General features: G+C 38.6%; 1 protein-coding gene across 1 annotated transcript in view; it reads right to left on the bottom strand.

Moving 5' to 3' along the window:
- Positions 1-13,250, bottom strand: part of COL28A1 (collagen type XXVIII alpha 1 chain) — a 79,877-nt gene extending 66,627 nt beyond the window's left edge. Inside the window, exons 1-9 of the mRNA XM_064444559.1 lie at positions 12,536-13,250; positions 11,500-11,656; positions 10,379-10,938; positions 9,335-9,355; positions 8,658-8,714; positions 7,336-7,389; positions 6,773-6,814; positions 6,030-6,056; positions 4,868-4,912 (exon numbers count right to left, since the gene is read on the bottom strand). Coding sequence (XP_064300629.1) covers positions 4,868-4,912; positions 6,030-6,056; positions 6,773-6,814; positions 7,336-7,389; positions 8,658-8,714; positions 9,335-9,355; positions 10,379-10,938; positions 11,500-11,620 — 927 coding nt within the window. The 5' untranslated portion in view covers positions 11,621-11,656; positions 12,536-13,250. The remainder of the gene's footprint in view (positions 1-4,867; positions 4,913-6,029; positions 6,057-6,772; positions 6,815-7,335; positions 7,390-8,657; positions 8,715-9,334; positions 9,356-10,378; positions 10,939-11,499; positions 11,657-12,535) is intronic.
- Positions 13,251-14,539: the final 1,289 nt, after the last annotated feature.

Genomic DNA, 14,539 nt, shown 5'->3' with positions numbered 1-14,539 from the left:
TGCAGCAGCCTGCTGCATTGTGCTTCACCTGTTACATATAGAATCATTAAGGTTGGAAAAGACCTCTAGGATCATCAGGTCCAACCATCAACCCAACACTACCACGTCTCCTAAACCATGCCCTGAAGTGCCACGTCTACACATCTTCTAAATACCTCCAGGGATGGCAACTCTACCACCTCTCTGGGCAGCCTGTTTCAATGCCTGACCACTCTGTCAGTAAAGAAGTTTTTCCTAATATCCAATCTAAAACTCCCCTGATGCAGCTTGAGGCCATTTCCTCTCGTTCTGTTGCTAGTGACCTGGGAGAAGAGACCAACACCCACCTCGCTACAATCTCCTTTCGGGTAGCTGTAGGGACCAATAAGGTCTCCCCTCAGCCTCCTCTTCTCCAGACTAAACAACCCCAGTTCTCTCAGCCACTCCTCATAAGACACGTTCTCCAGACCCTTCACCAGCTTTGTTGACCTTCTCTGGACAGACTCCAGCAACTCAATGTCCTTCTTGTACTGAGGGGCCCAAAACCGAACACAGTATTCGAGGTGCAGCCTCACCAGTGCCCAGTACAGGGGCACGATCACTTCCCTGCTCCTGCTGGCCACACTATTCCTGATACAAGCCAGGATGCTGTTGGCCTTCTTGGACACCTGGGCACACTGATGGCTCATGTTCAGCTGGCTGTCAAATAGCACCTCCAGGTCCTCCTCCAGGCAGCTCTCCAGCCACTCTTCCCCAAGCCTTTAGCAGTGCATGGGGGTTGTTGTGACCCAAGCGCAGGACCCGGCACTTGCCCTTGTTAAACCTCATACAACTGGCCTCGGCTCATCGATCCAGCCTGTCCAGATCCCTCTGCAGAGCCTTCCTGCCCTCCGGCAGATCAACACTCCTGCCCAACTTGGTGTTATCTGCAAACTTACTAAGGATGCAATCGATCTCCTCATCCAGGTCATTGATTAAAATATTAAACAAGACTGGCCCTGACACTGAGACCTGGGGAACACCACCTGTGACCTGTCATCAACCGGATTTAACTCCATTCATCAAAACTCTCTGGGCTTGGACATGCAGCCAGTTTTTTACCCAGCAAAGAGTACGTCCATCCAAGCCATAAGCCACTAGTTTTTCCAGGAGAATGCAGTGGGAAACAGTGTCAAAGGCTTTACTAAAGTCTAGGTAAACAATACCCACAGCCTTTCCCTCATTCACTCAATGGGTCAGCTCGTCATAGAAGGAGATCAGGTTAGTCAAGCAGGACCTGCCTTTCATAAACCCATGCTGACTGGGGCAGATCACCTGGTTGTCCTGTATGTGCTGCATGACGGCACTCAGGATGATCTGTTTCATAACCTTCCCCAGCGCTTAGGTCAGACTGACATGCTTATAGTTCCCCAGATCCTCCTTCTTGTAGATGGGCATCACATTTGCTAACCTCCCGTCAACTGGGACCTCCCTGGTTAGGCATGACTGCTGATAAATGATGAAAAGTGGCTTGCTGAGCACTTCCACCAGCTTTCTCAGTATACTTGGGTGGATCCCATCCAGCCCCATAGACTTGTGTGTGTCTAAGTGGTGTAGCAGGTGACTAACCATTTGCCTTTCGATTATGGGGCCTTCATTCTGCTCCCCATCCCTGTCTTCCAGCTCAGCGGGCTGGGTACCCAGAGAACAACTAGTCTTACTATTAAAGACTGAGGCAAAGAAGGCCTTTTCCTCATCCTATGACACTGGTTCCCCCTGCGTCCAATAAAGGATGGAGAGTCTCCTTAGCCCTCCTTTTGTTGCTAATGTATTTACAGAAACATTTTTTTATTGTCTTTTATGGCAGTAGCCAGATTAAGTTCTAGCTAGCCTTTGGCCCTTCTAATTTTCTCCCTGCATAGCCTCACGACACCCTTGTAGTCCTCCTGATCTGCCAGCCCCTTCTTCCAAATGCCATAAAATCTCCTTTTTTTCCTTAATTTCCAGCCAAAGACCTCCGTTCAGCTAGGCCAGACTTCTTCCCTGCTGACTCATCTTTCAGCACATGGGGATGGCCTGCTCTTGTGCCTTTCAGATTTCCTTCTTGAAGAATGCCCAGCCTTTCTGGACTCCTTGGTCCTTCAGGACTGCCTTCAAGGGAACTCTGTCAATCAGTCTCCTAAACAGGCCAAAGTCTGCACTCCGGAAGTCCAAGGTAGCAGATCTGCTGCTCTCCTCCTTACTTCTCCAAGTATCAAAAACTCTGTCATTTTGTGACCACTATGCCCAAGATGGCCTCCAACCATCATATCGCCCACAAGTCCTTCTCTGTTCGCAAACAACAGGTCCAGCGGGGCACCCACTCCTGGATCACTCACCAGTTTTGTCAGGAAGTTATCTTCCAAACACCCCAGGAACCTCCTAGACTGCTTCCTCTCTGCTGTGCTGTATTTCTAGCAGACATCTGGTAAGTTGAAGTTCCCTATGAGAACAAGGGCTAGCGATTGTGAGACTTCTCTCAGCTGCTTACAGAATATTTCATCTGCCTCTTCATCCTGCTTGGGTGGTCTATAACAGACTCCTGCCATGATATCTGCCTTGATTGCCCTCCCCCTGCCTCTTACCCATAAACACTCAACCCTGTCGTCACCATCATTAAGCTCTAGATAATCAAAACACTCCCTAACATACAGGGCTACCCCACCCCTTCTCCTTCCTTGCCTATCCCTTATGAAGGGTTTAAAGCCATGCATTGCAGCGCTCCAGTTGTGTGAGTCATGCCACCATGTTTCTGTGATGGCAACTATGTCATAGTTTTCCTGCTGCACAATGGCTCCCAGCTCCTCCCGTTTGTTGCCCATTCTACGTGCATTAGTGTAGATGCACTTCAGTTGGCCTATTGATCCTGCCACCTTTTTGGGGGAAGAACCCTAATTCCTACGTGACTATTCTTAGGCACTTCCATGGTTTCTAATGCAACAATAACCCTTGCATCTTTGCTGCTGCATGGATCTCCATCCTCTGCCTCTACTGAGACGGCAGACCAAAGGACCTCGCTAGCACACTACCCCTCAAACATTGGTGTGTCACCTTCAGGCTTATCTCCAGCAAGCCACTCCATTCATTTACTGCCTTCCCCTACAGATTCAGACTCAGAATTTTTTAACAATTCTCTGCTCCCTGGCATTTGCTCCCAGGCCAAGCATCAGCCACCACAGGCAGCAGATACCCCACGGAGTTCTAGCCCATTTACAAAACTACACAAGCAATGGATGGCACAAACAACAATATGCTGATGGGATGATAGCTACTTCTGGTAGAATACACACATATGATTGGAGTCAGTTTTGATTTCAAAGCCGAACACACACTTTCTGAATTTCAAGCCTGATTAGCTTTTGAGGAAACTCAGATTCACAGCATCAAAACTGCTGCTGAAGTCAGCCTGATTAGTGAGACTGGAAAGCAGCAGGGGAAAAATGGAACACTCAAATCAGACAACATTACTGCCAATTATGCTTCAATACTCATCCCTGCAGTTAAAGATCCACCTTAGAATACTGAATCTACATTTGCCCATGCCATGTATGTTCAGTTTCTGATGATTTTGTCCAGCCTAGACTACTTTAATTAAAAATTTTTTTTTTTTGTTCTATCTTCTGCATTTGTAAATGTGAAGCTGGGAATTCTGGAAGTGACTGTAATTTTCATTTGTTCACTACATTCTTGAAGTCCATAATCCATTATAATCTCTGATCCTTTGCAGATGTCAAACTTATTTTTTTCATCACTGTCCACAACAGAAATGAAACAAGCAAATTTCCAGCAGCCCTGGCATATGTTTTCTACATCCAGATTCCTTGGCTGCTTTGATAATGTTCTTTGCCAGCTTCTGAACAGCTTCCCTTTATCCTAGTAGACATTTCACATAACCTCATGCTATTTCTCATGTATTGCCTGGACAAAGAAGTTATGATCTTTCTTTATTCCTCTGAGAGATGCAGCTCTTTCTCCTTTTTCATTGATATTTCAGCCTTCTCTGACTCTCTGTCATTTTGAACACCAGTATCTCACAAGATATACTCAGCCTTTAGATTTTTATTATAGTATAATGCCCTTTTCTCTTTGTGACAAATACTGCTGATTTAGAATATTTCCTAATTTGTACCAGAAATTCATCATTAAATAACAGGTTCCAGGAACTACATACTTTTCAAGTTGGTCTTTGATAAAGATAAGAATAATATGGATGTTAAAACTTAAGAAGTGTGCTTTAATAGAATGATCAATTGCAATCCAGTTGGTAGCACTTAACAACTCTATAAATCAGTGGTTGTAGTACTCGTACAAACCTGCTTACATGAACTCAAGATACATGATTATCACATTCAGGAGTAGATTATCCTTCCATCTGTCAGAGGGTAAAAACCAGGTAAAATCTACATGAACTTTTATCACTTCTGCACTTCAGGTTAAAAGAAGAGGAGGACTAGATAGAAGTGTGAATGTATATCAGCACATATGGGCTGGTAGACCTGAAAGTCATCCAGGTTGTGTAAGAACCTGCTTGTAATATAACACTATACACTTGAATTAAAATTAACACTTTAGGGGAAAAAAATCCTGTGAACTCTGTAACACCCTCACAGTCCTTTGTAAGCAGGACCTGCTATTGGTCAGGACAGCTTTTGTTTTAGGTATGTGACTACATTTCTTCTGTCACTGTAGGTAAACTGTGGGTTCAGTTTCTACAAATTGTATTTCTACTATGAATGCATCTCTACTACCAGGGAATTACAAGATGTTCCAAATTCACAATAATCTTTACAAGCTATGTTTATGAATATGCTACCTGATTTTCTAGTATCTTCACCAACATGAAAGAGTTAAAAATAAAAACGATACTTACTCTTTCCCCTTTTATTCCTGGGGATCCACATTCTCCTCTTTCACCCTTCATAAGAAATCAAAAGGTTAACAGCTAAGCAAGATGTTTTGATTACACGACATGCAATAAAGACTGTGCAAGCAGTTCAGTAGCACAAGAGGTTTAGTAGATTCTGAAGACCTGAGTCTGTAGAAGATATGGTCTGCTCTACACAAGACATACACTTTTTCTCTTTAAGAATGCCTACAAAATTTCCAATCTACATCATAAGAAGATAATACACTTAATATCTAATAAAGTTTTCTGTGTTTCTCCACCTCACTGTGCTGCATCCAGAGATCCTCTCTATTTTCTGATTTCATTACTGTGGTGTCTGAGATTTTCCTGAATAACAATTGTGAGATTGTACAAATGGTATGAAGAAAGAGAATTACTAATGTGTTCCTCTGATGATTTAACATATTAATAGACATATGAAAAGTAGACATATGAGTCTGTTTTTCCCATTTCTATGAAATGTTTCCATAAAATTGACTGAAGCATTTTTCTAATGAATACAAAGATTCAGAGAGGCATTGCTTTTATTAACAATCCTTGTAGGGAGATAAGTCTCCAAACCAAGTCAAAAAGGGATTATCTCTATTTCTGTTCTGTCTGTGATGGTCCAGTTTGCAACATAAATTTCAGCTCTAGACTCTTGCAAGTTACTGAAGTGTATAATATTTTTAGCTTCTTGGAGAGCCTATCTCAAGATTTTTTTTTTGATCAAGCATTAGCCTTTGCAAGTTATAATTAGCTTAGAAGTAAAATTCCTTGTGGTAAGGTTTTTAAAAGCTAATGATTGCCATATCTATTTGTGTTTGTAGCAAACAATTTCACATCCTTTCTATTTAACCTCTTATTCAACCCTCAACTTTCTTTTTCCTTCCAGCAGCTTTATTTCTGATCCTTGACATTTTTCTTTTTATATTTAGATTACATTTTCTGATTTTTTTTCTTTTTTTTTTTATTCCAACAAGACAGTCTGCAAGCATTTACATAAATGATGAATTTCTATCTAAGGATTGCATTAGGAGCTCTCATGACAAAAAGAGAAGATAGGCTCTTCTTTCCATTCTTTTACATACTCTGTCAGCAAGTGACAATCTATTTTTAGACTACTTCTATTCTATGAAAATCTTACCTTGTCTCCCTTGTAGCCAGGAGGTCCCTATTCAAAAATTGAAAAAAAAAAAAAGGGGGGGGGAAGATCATAAAAGAGAAAGCAAAGGCATAACATACTGCTAATTTAAGTAGGGAAAAGGGCAGTAAATAATTATGTTTCAGAAGTCTAACTATTCACAACAATAAAAGATCTCTCTGGAATCATTTAGCATACAATTCTCTGCAAATTTAGATGTGTATTTTTTCCACATAGCATTAGTTGTAAATATGCCACTCAGTTTGCCAGCCTCTAGGCAGATATACGCTACCATTCAAATGGGACCTTTAAACTGAATTGAACTTATGCACGGAGTAGTGTTAGTCTTTCTACTGTGAATCAACAAGAAATCAAGCTGAAAAAAATCAGACGTCAGACGACACTGGAGTACTATCTAGATGGTTTTAGTGATGACATTTTCAATTCTGTCTTTGGGATAAGTCTAATGCAAGTCACTACAAAACCACATTGCTTCAAAAACTCCTTTTGCCAGTAGCATCCCATCTCTATACTTAAGCACGTGGTTAGACTGTTTCTCTCGGTACAGGTGCTTCTCCAGAACTAAGTTCCAGAACTTAGTTGAGGTGCTCTAAATAATTTAATAAAGTAGATGTGTGAGAAACGGAAAACACATTTTCAGTTCAGTGGAACTAAACTGTAAATCAGGATCTGCAAGATAACCTGAAAAAAACCAAATATGAGTTAACACTGTGGTAGTCACATACCTCTTCACCTTTTTCTCCATTATCTCCTTTTTGAGCATCGCCCTATTAGAAGCAAAGGAATACAACTGAAATATATACTGCTCTCTCATTTATCACTATTACACTAAAACCAAGAACACTGTTTAAGGAGCCAAAGTTGCTTTTCCTATTTACAAACATCCACACTTCTTCCTCCCACAATGAAGGACACACAATTCCTGAACATTAACATAGAAAACTCAACTACTCTTATTAGATGACTGAAATCGTAGTCATCAAAGCAATCCACTCTGCTCAAGAGATTTGTGTACTCTTAGAAAGCTCTGTGGAGTTTAGACAGCCTTCAGCTAGATTCAGAGATGCCTGCTGTCAGAGTAAAACTGGAATGATAGCCATTGTTAACTTGGTAGCAGTTTAGTTTCAGATTTTTCTCTCTCACTTCTAAGGCAGCTAACTATCAACCTCTGATAGTAAAAGGTAATCTTTTGAATCATATTTTAATGTACTGTCCTTTGTTGCATTCACTTCTATGGTTTGAATAAAACTAGATAGAAATTTGCTTTATTTTTTTAAATTCACTTTACCTTGTTTCCTTTTGGTCCCGGCTCACCTTTTTCCCCTCTGTTACCAGCACTGCCCTGAAACAAAGCAGGAAAATTTTATTATCACTGTGAGGATAAAAGTCTCCGGTTTCTCTAAGACTGCATCTTGGGGGCAGGCCAAAAATCATTCTGGAGTAAGCTTAGGTAAAAACCCACACTGATTTAGGTATGGCACATGTAAGACTACTTTCACTTAGCTAAAAGAAATCTGGTATTATAAGTTACCTGTGATTTTTTTTATTAATCAATATTCAATGATAAATACATTTTCTACAGAGCAATTGAAAATCTAACCAGGAAGGTGTCACAAAAACCATACACAGTTCCTCCTCCCCATATTTCAGAGTTACCCACCACTATCTGATCTCTGCTTAAACCCCACCTATGCACAGAACAGCTTAGTGGCAATATTCAGCAGCCCCAAAATAAAAATTTACTACACCATTATTCCTGTCTGTCTGGAGGATCATGAAGGTGGAGACTAGACAGCTTGGTGTGTATGTGTATATATATAAAAATACATATATAATAGGTTACATGTAATATTTTTGGATATAATAACTTAAAATTCTTGGATCTTAAATTTTAAATTGGAAACGGGGTTTAGTTCCACATGCACATTATCCAGAACCAAGGGACTGGATGATAGGCCCTGCTGTCATAAGCTGCTACACATATGATTGACCAGTTGCTTAGTGTCTAGGGAGAAAGGCAAAATCCTGTGTGCACCTCGGTTGTCTCTGGGGTAGTTACTAGAGATACAACGGGATCAAAGAGGTCACACCCTGTCTGAACTCTCATTTCGCTCTTCTTTACCAGAGCCAAGAAACAGTTATGTGTTGAGATATCAAAGAGAAAAGAGAGTGTTGAAGGCAGAGTGTTAGACTTTTCTTCATATATGCCATCACCCTCACTCTTTTGAACCTTTATCCCTTACACAAATGGAAGCTGCTGGTGGAAGTAAACCTTTGTCTAATGGACCTTTCCTTCCCCACTATAAGATTCAAGAATAACTTTTTAATCTGGGCTTCAAAATCATGTACTTATTAATCCCCAGTGTTTTGTTAGCCAATAATATAAATATATTTCCAAGATAGCATGTTATTATGGATTGATTTTGTTCTGAGCTCTTTTAAGTGTGGCCTTTCACAGGGACATGCTGATACATCGCTTCTTTTTGCAGTACATGCACAGCTAATGTCTTGATTTTTACAGGCATAGTAACCAATTAAAATACTGTGCAACATTGATTTCAAGGATTAAAATTCAAATTCAGGAGGCTTTTCAAATGAATGCATACTTACAGAATCACCTTTGTCTCCTTTTACTCCCTTTTCACACTCGCAGTTCTTCCACATACACTAAAAAGTGAATAGAAACATTAAGGAGCACATTTTTCAAATGTATTATTTCAAACTTTTAAAGCAAAAACTCTGTTTTTGCCTAGCCACAAACTAGAAAAAATAGAAGTGGAATAACAGGAAAGAAATGATTCTTCTAATATATATATTTCTTATAAAATCAACATTACTGTTGATTATATCCTGTATACACCTTATTTATAAGAAAAGCAAATACATCTGTTACTACTGCAACTACAAATGTTTATGGTAGGATATATGTAGTAAATAGTACTGTGAAATCTTACATAATTTTTGGAGAATTTTGACATTGCTATTGTTTTCTAATGAGACCACTAATGAACTTGCATGTGTTATACTAGTCCTATTCCACTCTGGTAGGAAGAGTTCTTTATATCTTACTGTTGATACTACCCACTAATGAACAGAAGTTGTAGATTTCTCAGAAGGCATGGAAGAAATGGATGAAAGTTAAAATAAAAGCAAACACGACTGGAAACTTTACTCAGGGAAGGAAGGCTGATTAATCCTGGAGTATTGTTGCATTATAGAAGAAGCAGGCATCAGGAGATCTAGTATGAATAAAAGTAATCAAAACACACAAAACTCAAAACACCTACCTGCTTCTGAAGCAAGGCTTCCTGAAAAGAAGAAAAAAAAATTACTTTCATATAGATAAAGGGGGAAGCTCCCTCCATCCTGACTCCTCATGTAGAAGAGACATGCACCACAGAAACGTTCCTCACAACAGCACCATTCCATGAGATCTCACAGAAGACTTTCTCTTTTGTAAATATACACCTTCACAGGTACCAAAAGATAGATCTATAACAACAAGAATTATTTCAGAAATGCCTTTCACTTACTGCATCTGTGAGAACTCTAGCCATGCGCTTAGTTGCAAAACTTAACTTATTTTAATGAATAACTACCAAGTTTCCATTTCTGATTTTAAATTTTCCAAATTAGATTTCTACCATCTTTAAGAGACTACAAAAATGTTGCATAAATTCTGTATGGACTACTCCCTAATTAAAGCTATTGCATTTTCTAATAATTATTTTCCTCCAAACTGTCTTAATTTATTATTTGGAAAGTCTTCTCTTACTTGAAAATATTTTCTAGGATTTTAAACCCCAAACACTTCCTAGACCACGCCAACACGTTGCACATTATTGCTCAGAAGCAAGAAAGGTCAAGTCCAGCTGACATCTCTCTCACAGCAACACTTTTGTCTACTCTAAACTAAGAAATTAATTAAGGAGTATTCCCTACCTTTTCTTATGTGTGCCTTATGCTGCACTAGAAGGGCAGAAAGCTAAGTGCCCTTAACTAATAACTACAGTGGCAGTAGTTACCGCACTTTGGAAACCTGACCCCACTTAGGTCAATTGAAAAAATTCTACTAGCTTCATCAGACTTCCTTGAAGTTAATTCTTAAGCTCAGAGTCACTGACCTTCTCTGCTACCAACGCTGGAGCCCAGCTCTTGCAGATGTCCTACATGATCTTTACAACCTTCCTGAACTTCCAAATCTGAGGCCAACTCCAGCCCTGGTTCACCTGCAAACCTCTGCACTGCCTTCAGGACTTACCTATAAAAGTTAAATGAAATATGCCACGGACAGATGGGTGTCAAGATTAATTAACATCAGCGTTACTTACCAGTTCCAATGTTACATCAGCTATCAGGTTGTCATCATCCAGGCATGAGACACGCTTAGAGGATGAATTACCAGATATCATGCGCAATTTTTCTTCTTGGACTTTTTTCTTAGAAAGGCCAATGGTAAAAAAATGTATTCCAAGACTCCTAGCGGCTGCGGCTATACCCTGGACATTAGGGCTGTTTGGATGATCCACACCATCAGTCATCAAAAAAGCCACTTTCACACTTGTTTTACGACCTTCAGTTTTAAACAGCTGAGTGGCATTGGAAATTGCATAATAGGAGTAGGTGCCGTGGCCAATAAAGCCCAGAGACTTGATTTTCTCTTTAAAATTCTGCACATTTCTCCAGACTTTAAAGGAATGATCAATGCTGACAGTGCTGCTGAACTGCATACTTGCTAGTTTGACATTATACTTCTGAGACTTAACTGGCTTCATCTGGAAAATGCTGTCACTTAAGTTTTGAGCAAAATTCTTCTGTAAATCAAATAACTGATTTTTGGCACTTTCTGAACTGTCCAAGATAAAGACTATATCAACGAGACACATATCACCTGTAATGGAACAAGAAAGTTAAATCTATGAATGATGGGCACACCTGCACAACAGATTTCAGATAATTCTCTGCAACAATCCCAATCCTCAGGTCATTTCCCCAAGGATTCCACTGTCTTCCCAGTAAAAATTCTAAGGATAAATTTCACTGTAAATGCCAAAAATTCTACTGAAGTCAAGTAACTAAATTTAAGTTACTTTAATTCATATCAGTATTATTAAATACAGCCTACGACAAAAACTTATAAATTAGGGTCTTGATTAGATTGTTTTAGCATTTTAGTTGATTTTGTATACAAAATTTCCCACATGCAACTTCAAACTGAAAATCAGGCTTGTTATGATTTATCTTGATAGAGATATGCATGTCAATGGAAATCATAGATCAAACAGGAGTTCATGATCAAGTAAATCTCACCACAGTATTTTCCAGGCCTGATAATCAGAATAAATCACATTTTATAAATGCATAAATAAGTTGTCAATTACTAGCTAATTATCCTGAAACATGCGGAGACATACAGCATAGTCAATTAGAAATTTTAAGAAAATGGTTTTACCTTCATCTTTTTGCATGTGAGAAGAAGAATGCTTTCCTTTCTTTCTGTTTTGCCCATATCCTATCTCGTATGTTGTCAAAGCCAAAAGCAAAAAGCAAAAGAAAAAGTGTTTTTTCCACATAGTGACTTTGATCCCAAATCAGATGACTTTTCCTTTCTGTTAAAAGCAAAAAAATCACCTGTGAACACTTCATTAATAGATGCAAATAAATAAATACAGATACTTTACATACAGAATACACATTTGTGGGAAGCACAATTCTAGAGATCACATATAAAAAACAATTATAAAAAGTTACTCGGTAGGTGATTTAAGCACACCAGCCAGTACAGTCCCAACTGTAGCTCACATGTATGTTAGAACCTGCTTTATTAGACAAGAAATACAGGTAGAACAATCTCAGTGCTCCCTTTTCTTTCTTAAAAAAACCCAGTGCTGTCTTTGGCTTTCATTTGAACAACTATCAAAGGGTAAAAGAAATTGTCACTAATGCATACTGCTATTAAACTAATTCTATTACCAGAAATATTACAGAAAACATAGAATATAGTTTGTTTCTAGAAATCCCTAATTGTTAGGAATAAACGAAGATCTGGGTATTTTGGGATGCAGCTATGCTACCTAGACCTGGAGCAGCAGTATGAACAACTTATTTTTCTAAGAAACAATGGCTTAGTAATGAAATTCAGTATATTAATGTATTATGAATGCTACATGGCTGTAACAGAATGTGTGTAATATTTTCCATAAAGACAATATTTTATTATAATAACAATATACACTAATAAAATGAGCATTACAACAATTAAGTCAGCGAGTCAACATATTCTAGAGAAGACAGAACTCCATTAAAACTGATTTACAAAATACACCTGTAATTTACAATAATTCATTTTTAAATATCAATAATAACAAGGTTAATATATTAAATAGAAATATCCTTCATAAATCCTCTTTTCAAGACTATCAAGCAGTTACATATTCAGAAACCATCAGTGCAGTCCTCTAAAAATAGAAAGGAAATAACTCTCTTACCTTCGAATGCATTCAAAAAGCAAATGGTGGACTAAAGATGATGTCAGTGTAGAAAATATCTCCAGTAGGTCATACTGGAAAATGTGGGGTTTTTTTTACAAAAGTAAGGCAACCTGTAAATAAACAGCCTATCCACTTGTAAATGGATCTACCTTGCATCTAGATCATTTATGGTCTATTATTGCTGTTCAGCTGGCCAAAGTTTAAATGAAGATAGTCGGGCACTTAGCCAGGGCTGAGTGGGAGACCAAGCCATTCTATTAAAGGGACAGTGTCAGTCGGGGAACATGAGTGTTTTCCCATTTTAAATAACTGAACTTACATTTAAAAGCTCACTTCTAGACAATCTGCATTTTTACCCATCACTTTGCCAGCCACACCTCTTCAGCTTGTCCATGCTAATGTTGCAGCATTGGCTAGATCAGAGATGCGAGATTAGCACGTTATCGTTTGTAGGCTAGAACTTAATTCTGACCCAAGGATTTATGGGTCTGCCAGGACCATGAGCATGTCTCAAAGGGGTAACTGCATTATCAATTACAATAATAAAAGACAATTTAAAAAAAAAAATAATAATCCGGAGCTGTTTTTCTCAGAAATTCTTTCTGCTCTTTAAATCTTCTGAACAGTCAGACACAGACAGCATATCTAAAAGGGAGCTGTCATTTAAGTAGCTCTCAGCATGCTGCATGTAAATTATATTAGCTCTGTATAATGGCAGACTGCGGAGTAAAATTGTAATGTTACAGTGTTAAGTAAAAAACTATGCTAATGGTAAGTCTCACGGAACCATGACACGCCTTGAGGGAATTTTGTGCAGATGCCCAGCTAAAGGTCAGTGTTCAGCCTCCAGATAGGCATTGCCTATGAGGCAAGACATCCCTTGGAAATTTGGTGGCAGGACAGAGAGCTCCTTCTCATGGCGCTGCAGAAGGGAGGATTCAGGCTTCATCACTGGGATGCATCATGTCCCTGAACTGCAATGTAATTAAGCATTGAAATGTGTCAGCTGTCAGTAAAAAAATTCAAGTCATATATGAATAATCTGGGCATTTCAAATACAGATGATAAAGAGATGTTTTGAGTGAAGCAGATTTTTTGGCAGAGGTCCACTCTTTCATCAAAAACTTAGGCTTGAAAATTTATAAACATTTGTCTATTAACCCTTTAACTATACCAAATAGCTTTTAAAAAATCTGCCTAAATACTATATAAGTTGCACTCCTTAACATTTCTCAAGACAGATTTTCTAGACCTGAGATCACCTTTGTATCTTATGTCTTGGACACTGTTTTTAAACATATACACCAAAACCTGACTCAGTATCTAAATTCTATAGGACAGTAATGTTGTCTATTAATTGCTTTTTTGTGTTTACAAACCCAAAGACTGTGTGTGCTCTTTTTGTTCCAGCACCTGATTGAAGTTTCACAGTGAAATGGATACCTCCCATCACCCAGAAAACACTTTCAGCACGGCAAGTAGTGGGCAAAGCTTAAGAATCGTTGTCTTACCAAAAAAATATAAATGTTGAGGCTTTGCATTCTCTGTAAGTTATTTCTGCTTTTTTAGTTCTGTAGGAAAAACACATCTGAAAAATGAAAAGGCAGAGAATATATAAGTTCTAAACTTTGTTTTTGATATTGCAGATTTAATCATGTTATTTAATAGAAACAGAGTGAATGCCATGTATATCAATTGCCATTGATATGTCTTACTTGAAGGCATTCAACTTTCCAAAAGTGCTAAAGCACATCTGTTTATTCTGCTTCAAGCACAGCTCTTTCACAGCATGCCCCTTAGAAAGCTATTAGAGCACAACACAGCAGAGCACGAATACTTGCTCTCAGAGAATTCCCAGTCTCCTGTTCAAGAACCGTCATTAACAAGGCTGATGATTTGCTATGATCCAGATTTTAATATGCATAGAATGGAGAAACAGAAAGAAAAAGAGAGTTAACCATAAATCAAATTATTAACTTACGTTGTTTCATATGATAAATT

The sequence above is a fragment of the Phalacrocorax carbo genome, chromosome 2 (genome assembly GCF_963921805.1).
Source record: "Phalacrocorax carbo chromosome 2, bPhaCar2.1, whole genome shotgun sequence".
In the NCBI taxonomy this organism is placed as follows: Eukaryota; Metazoa; Chordata; class Aves; order Suliformes; family Phalacrocoracidae; genus Phalacrocorax; species Phalacrocorax carbo.
The sequence above is the reverse complement of the archived record's forward strand: the minus strand, read 5'-3'. Positions and strand labels throughout refer to the sequence as shown.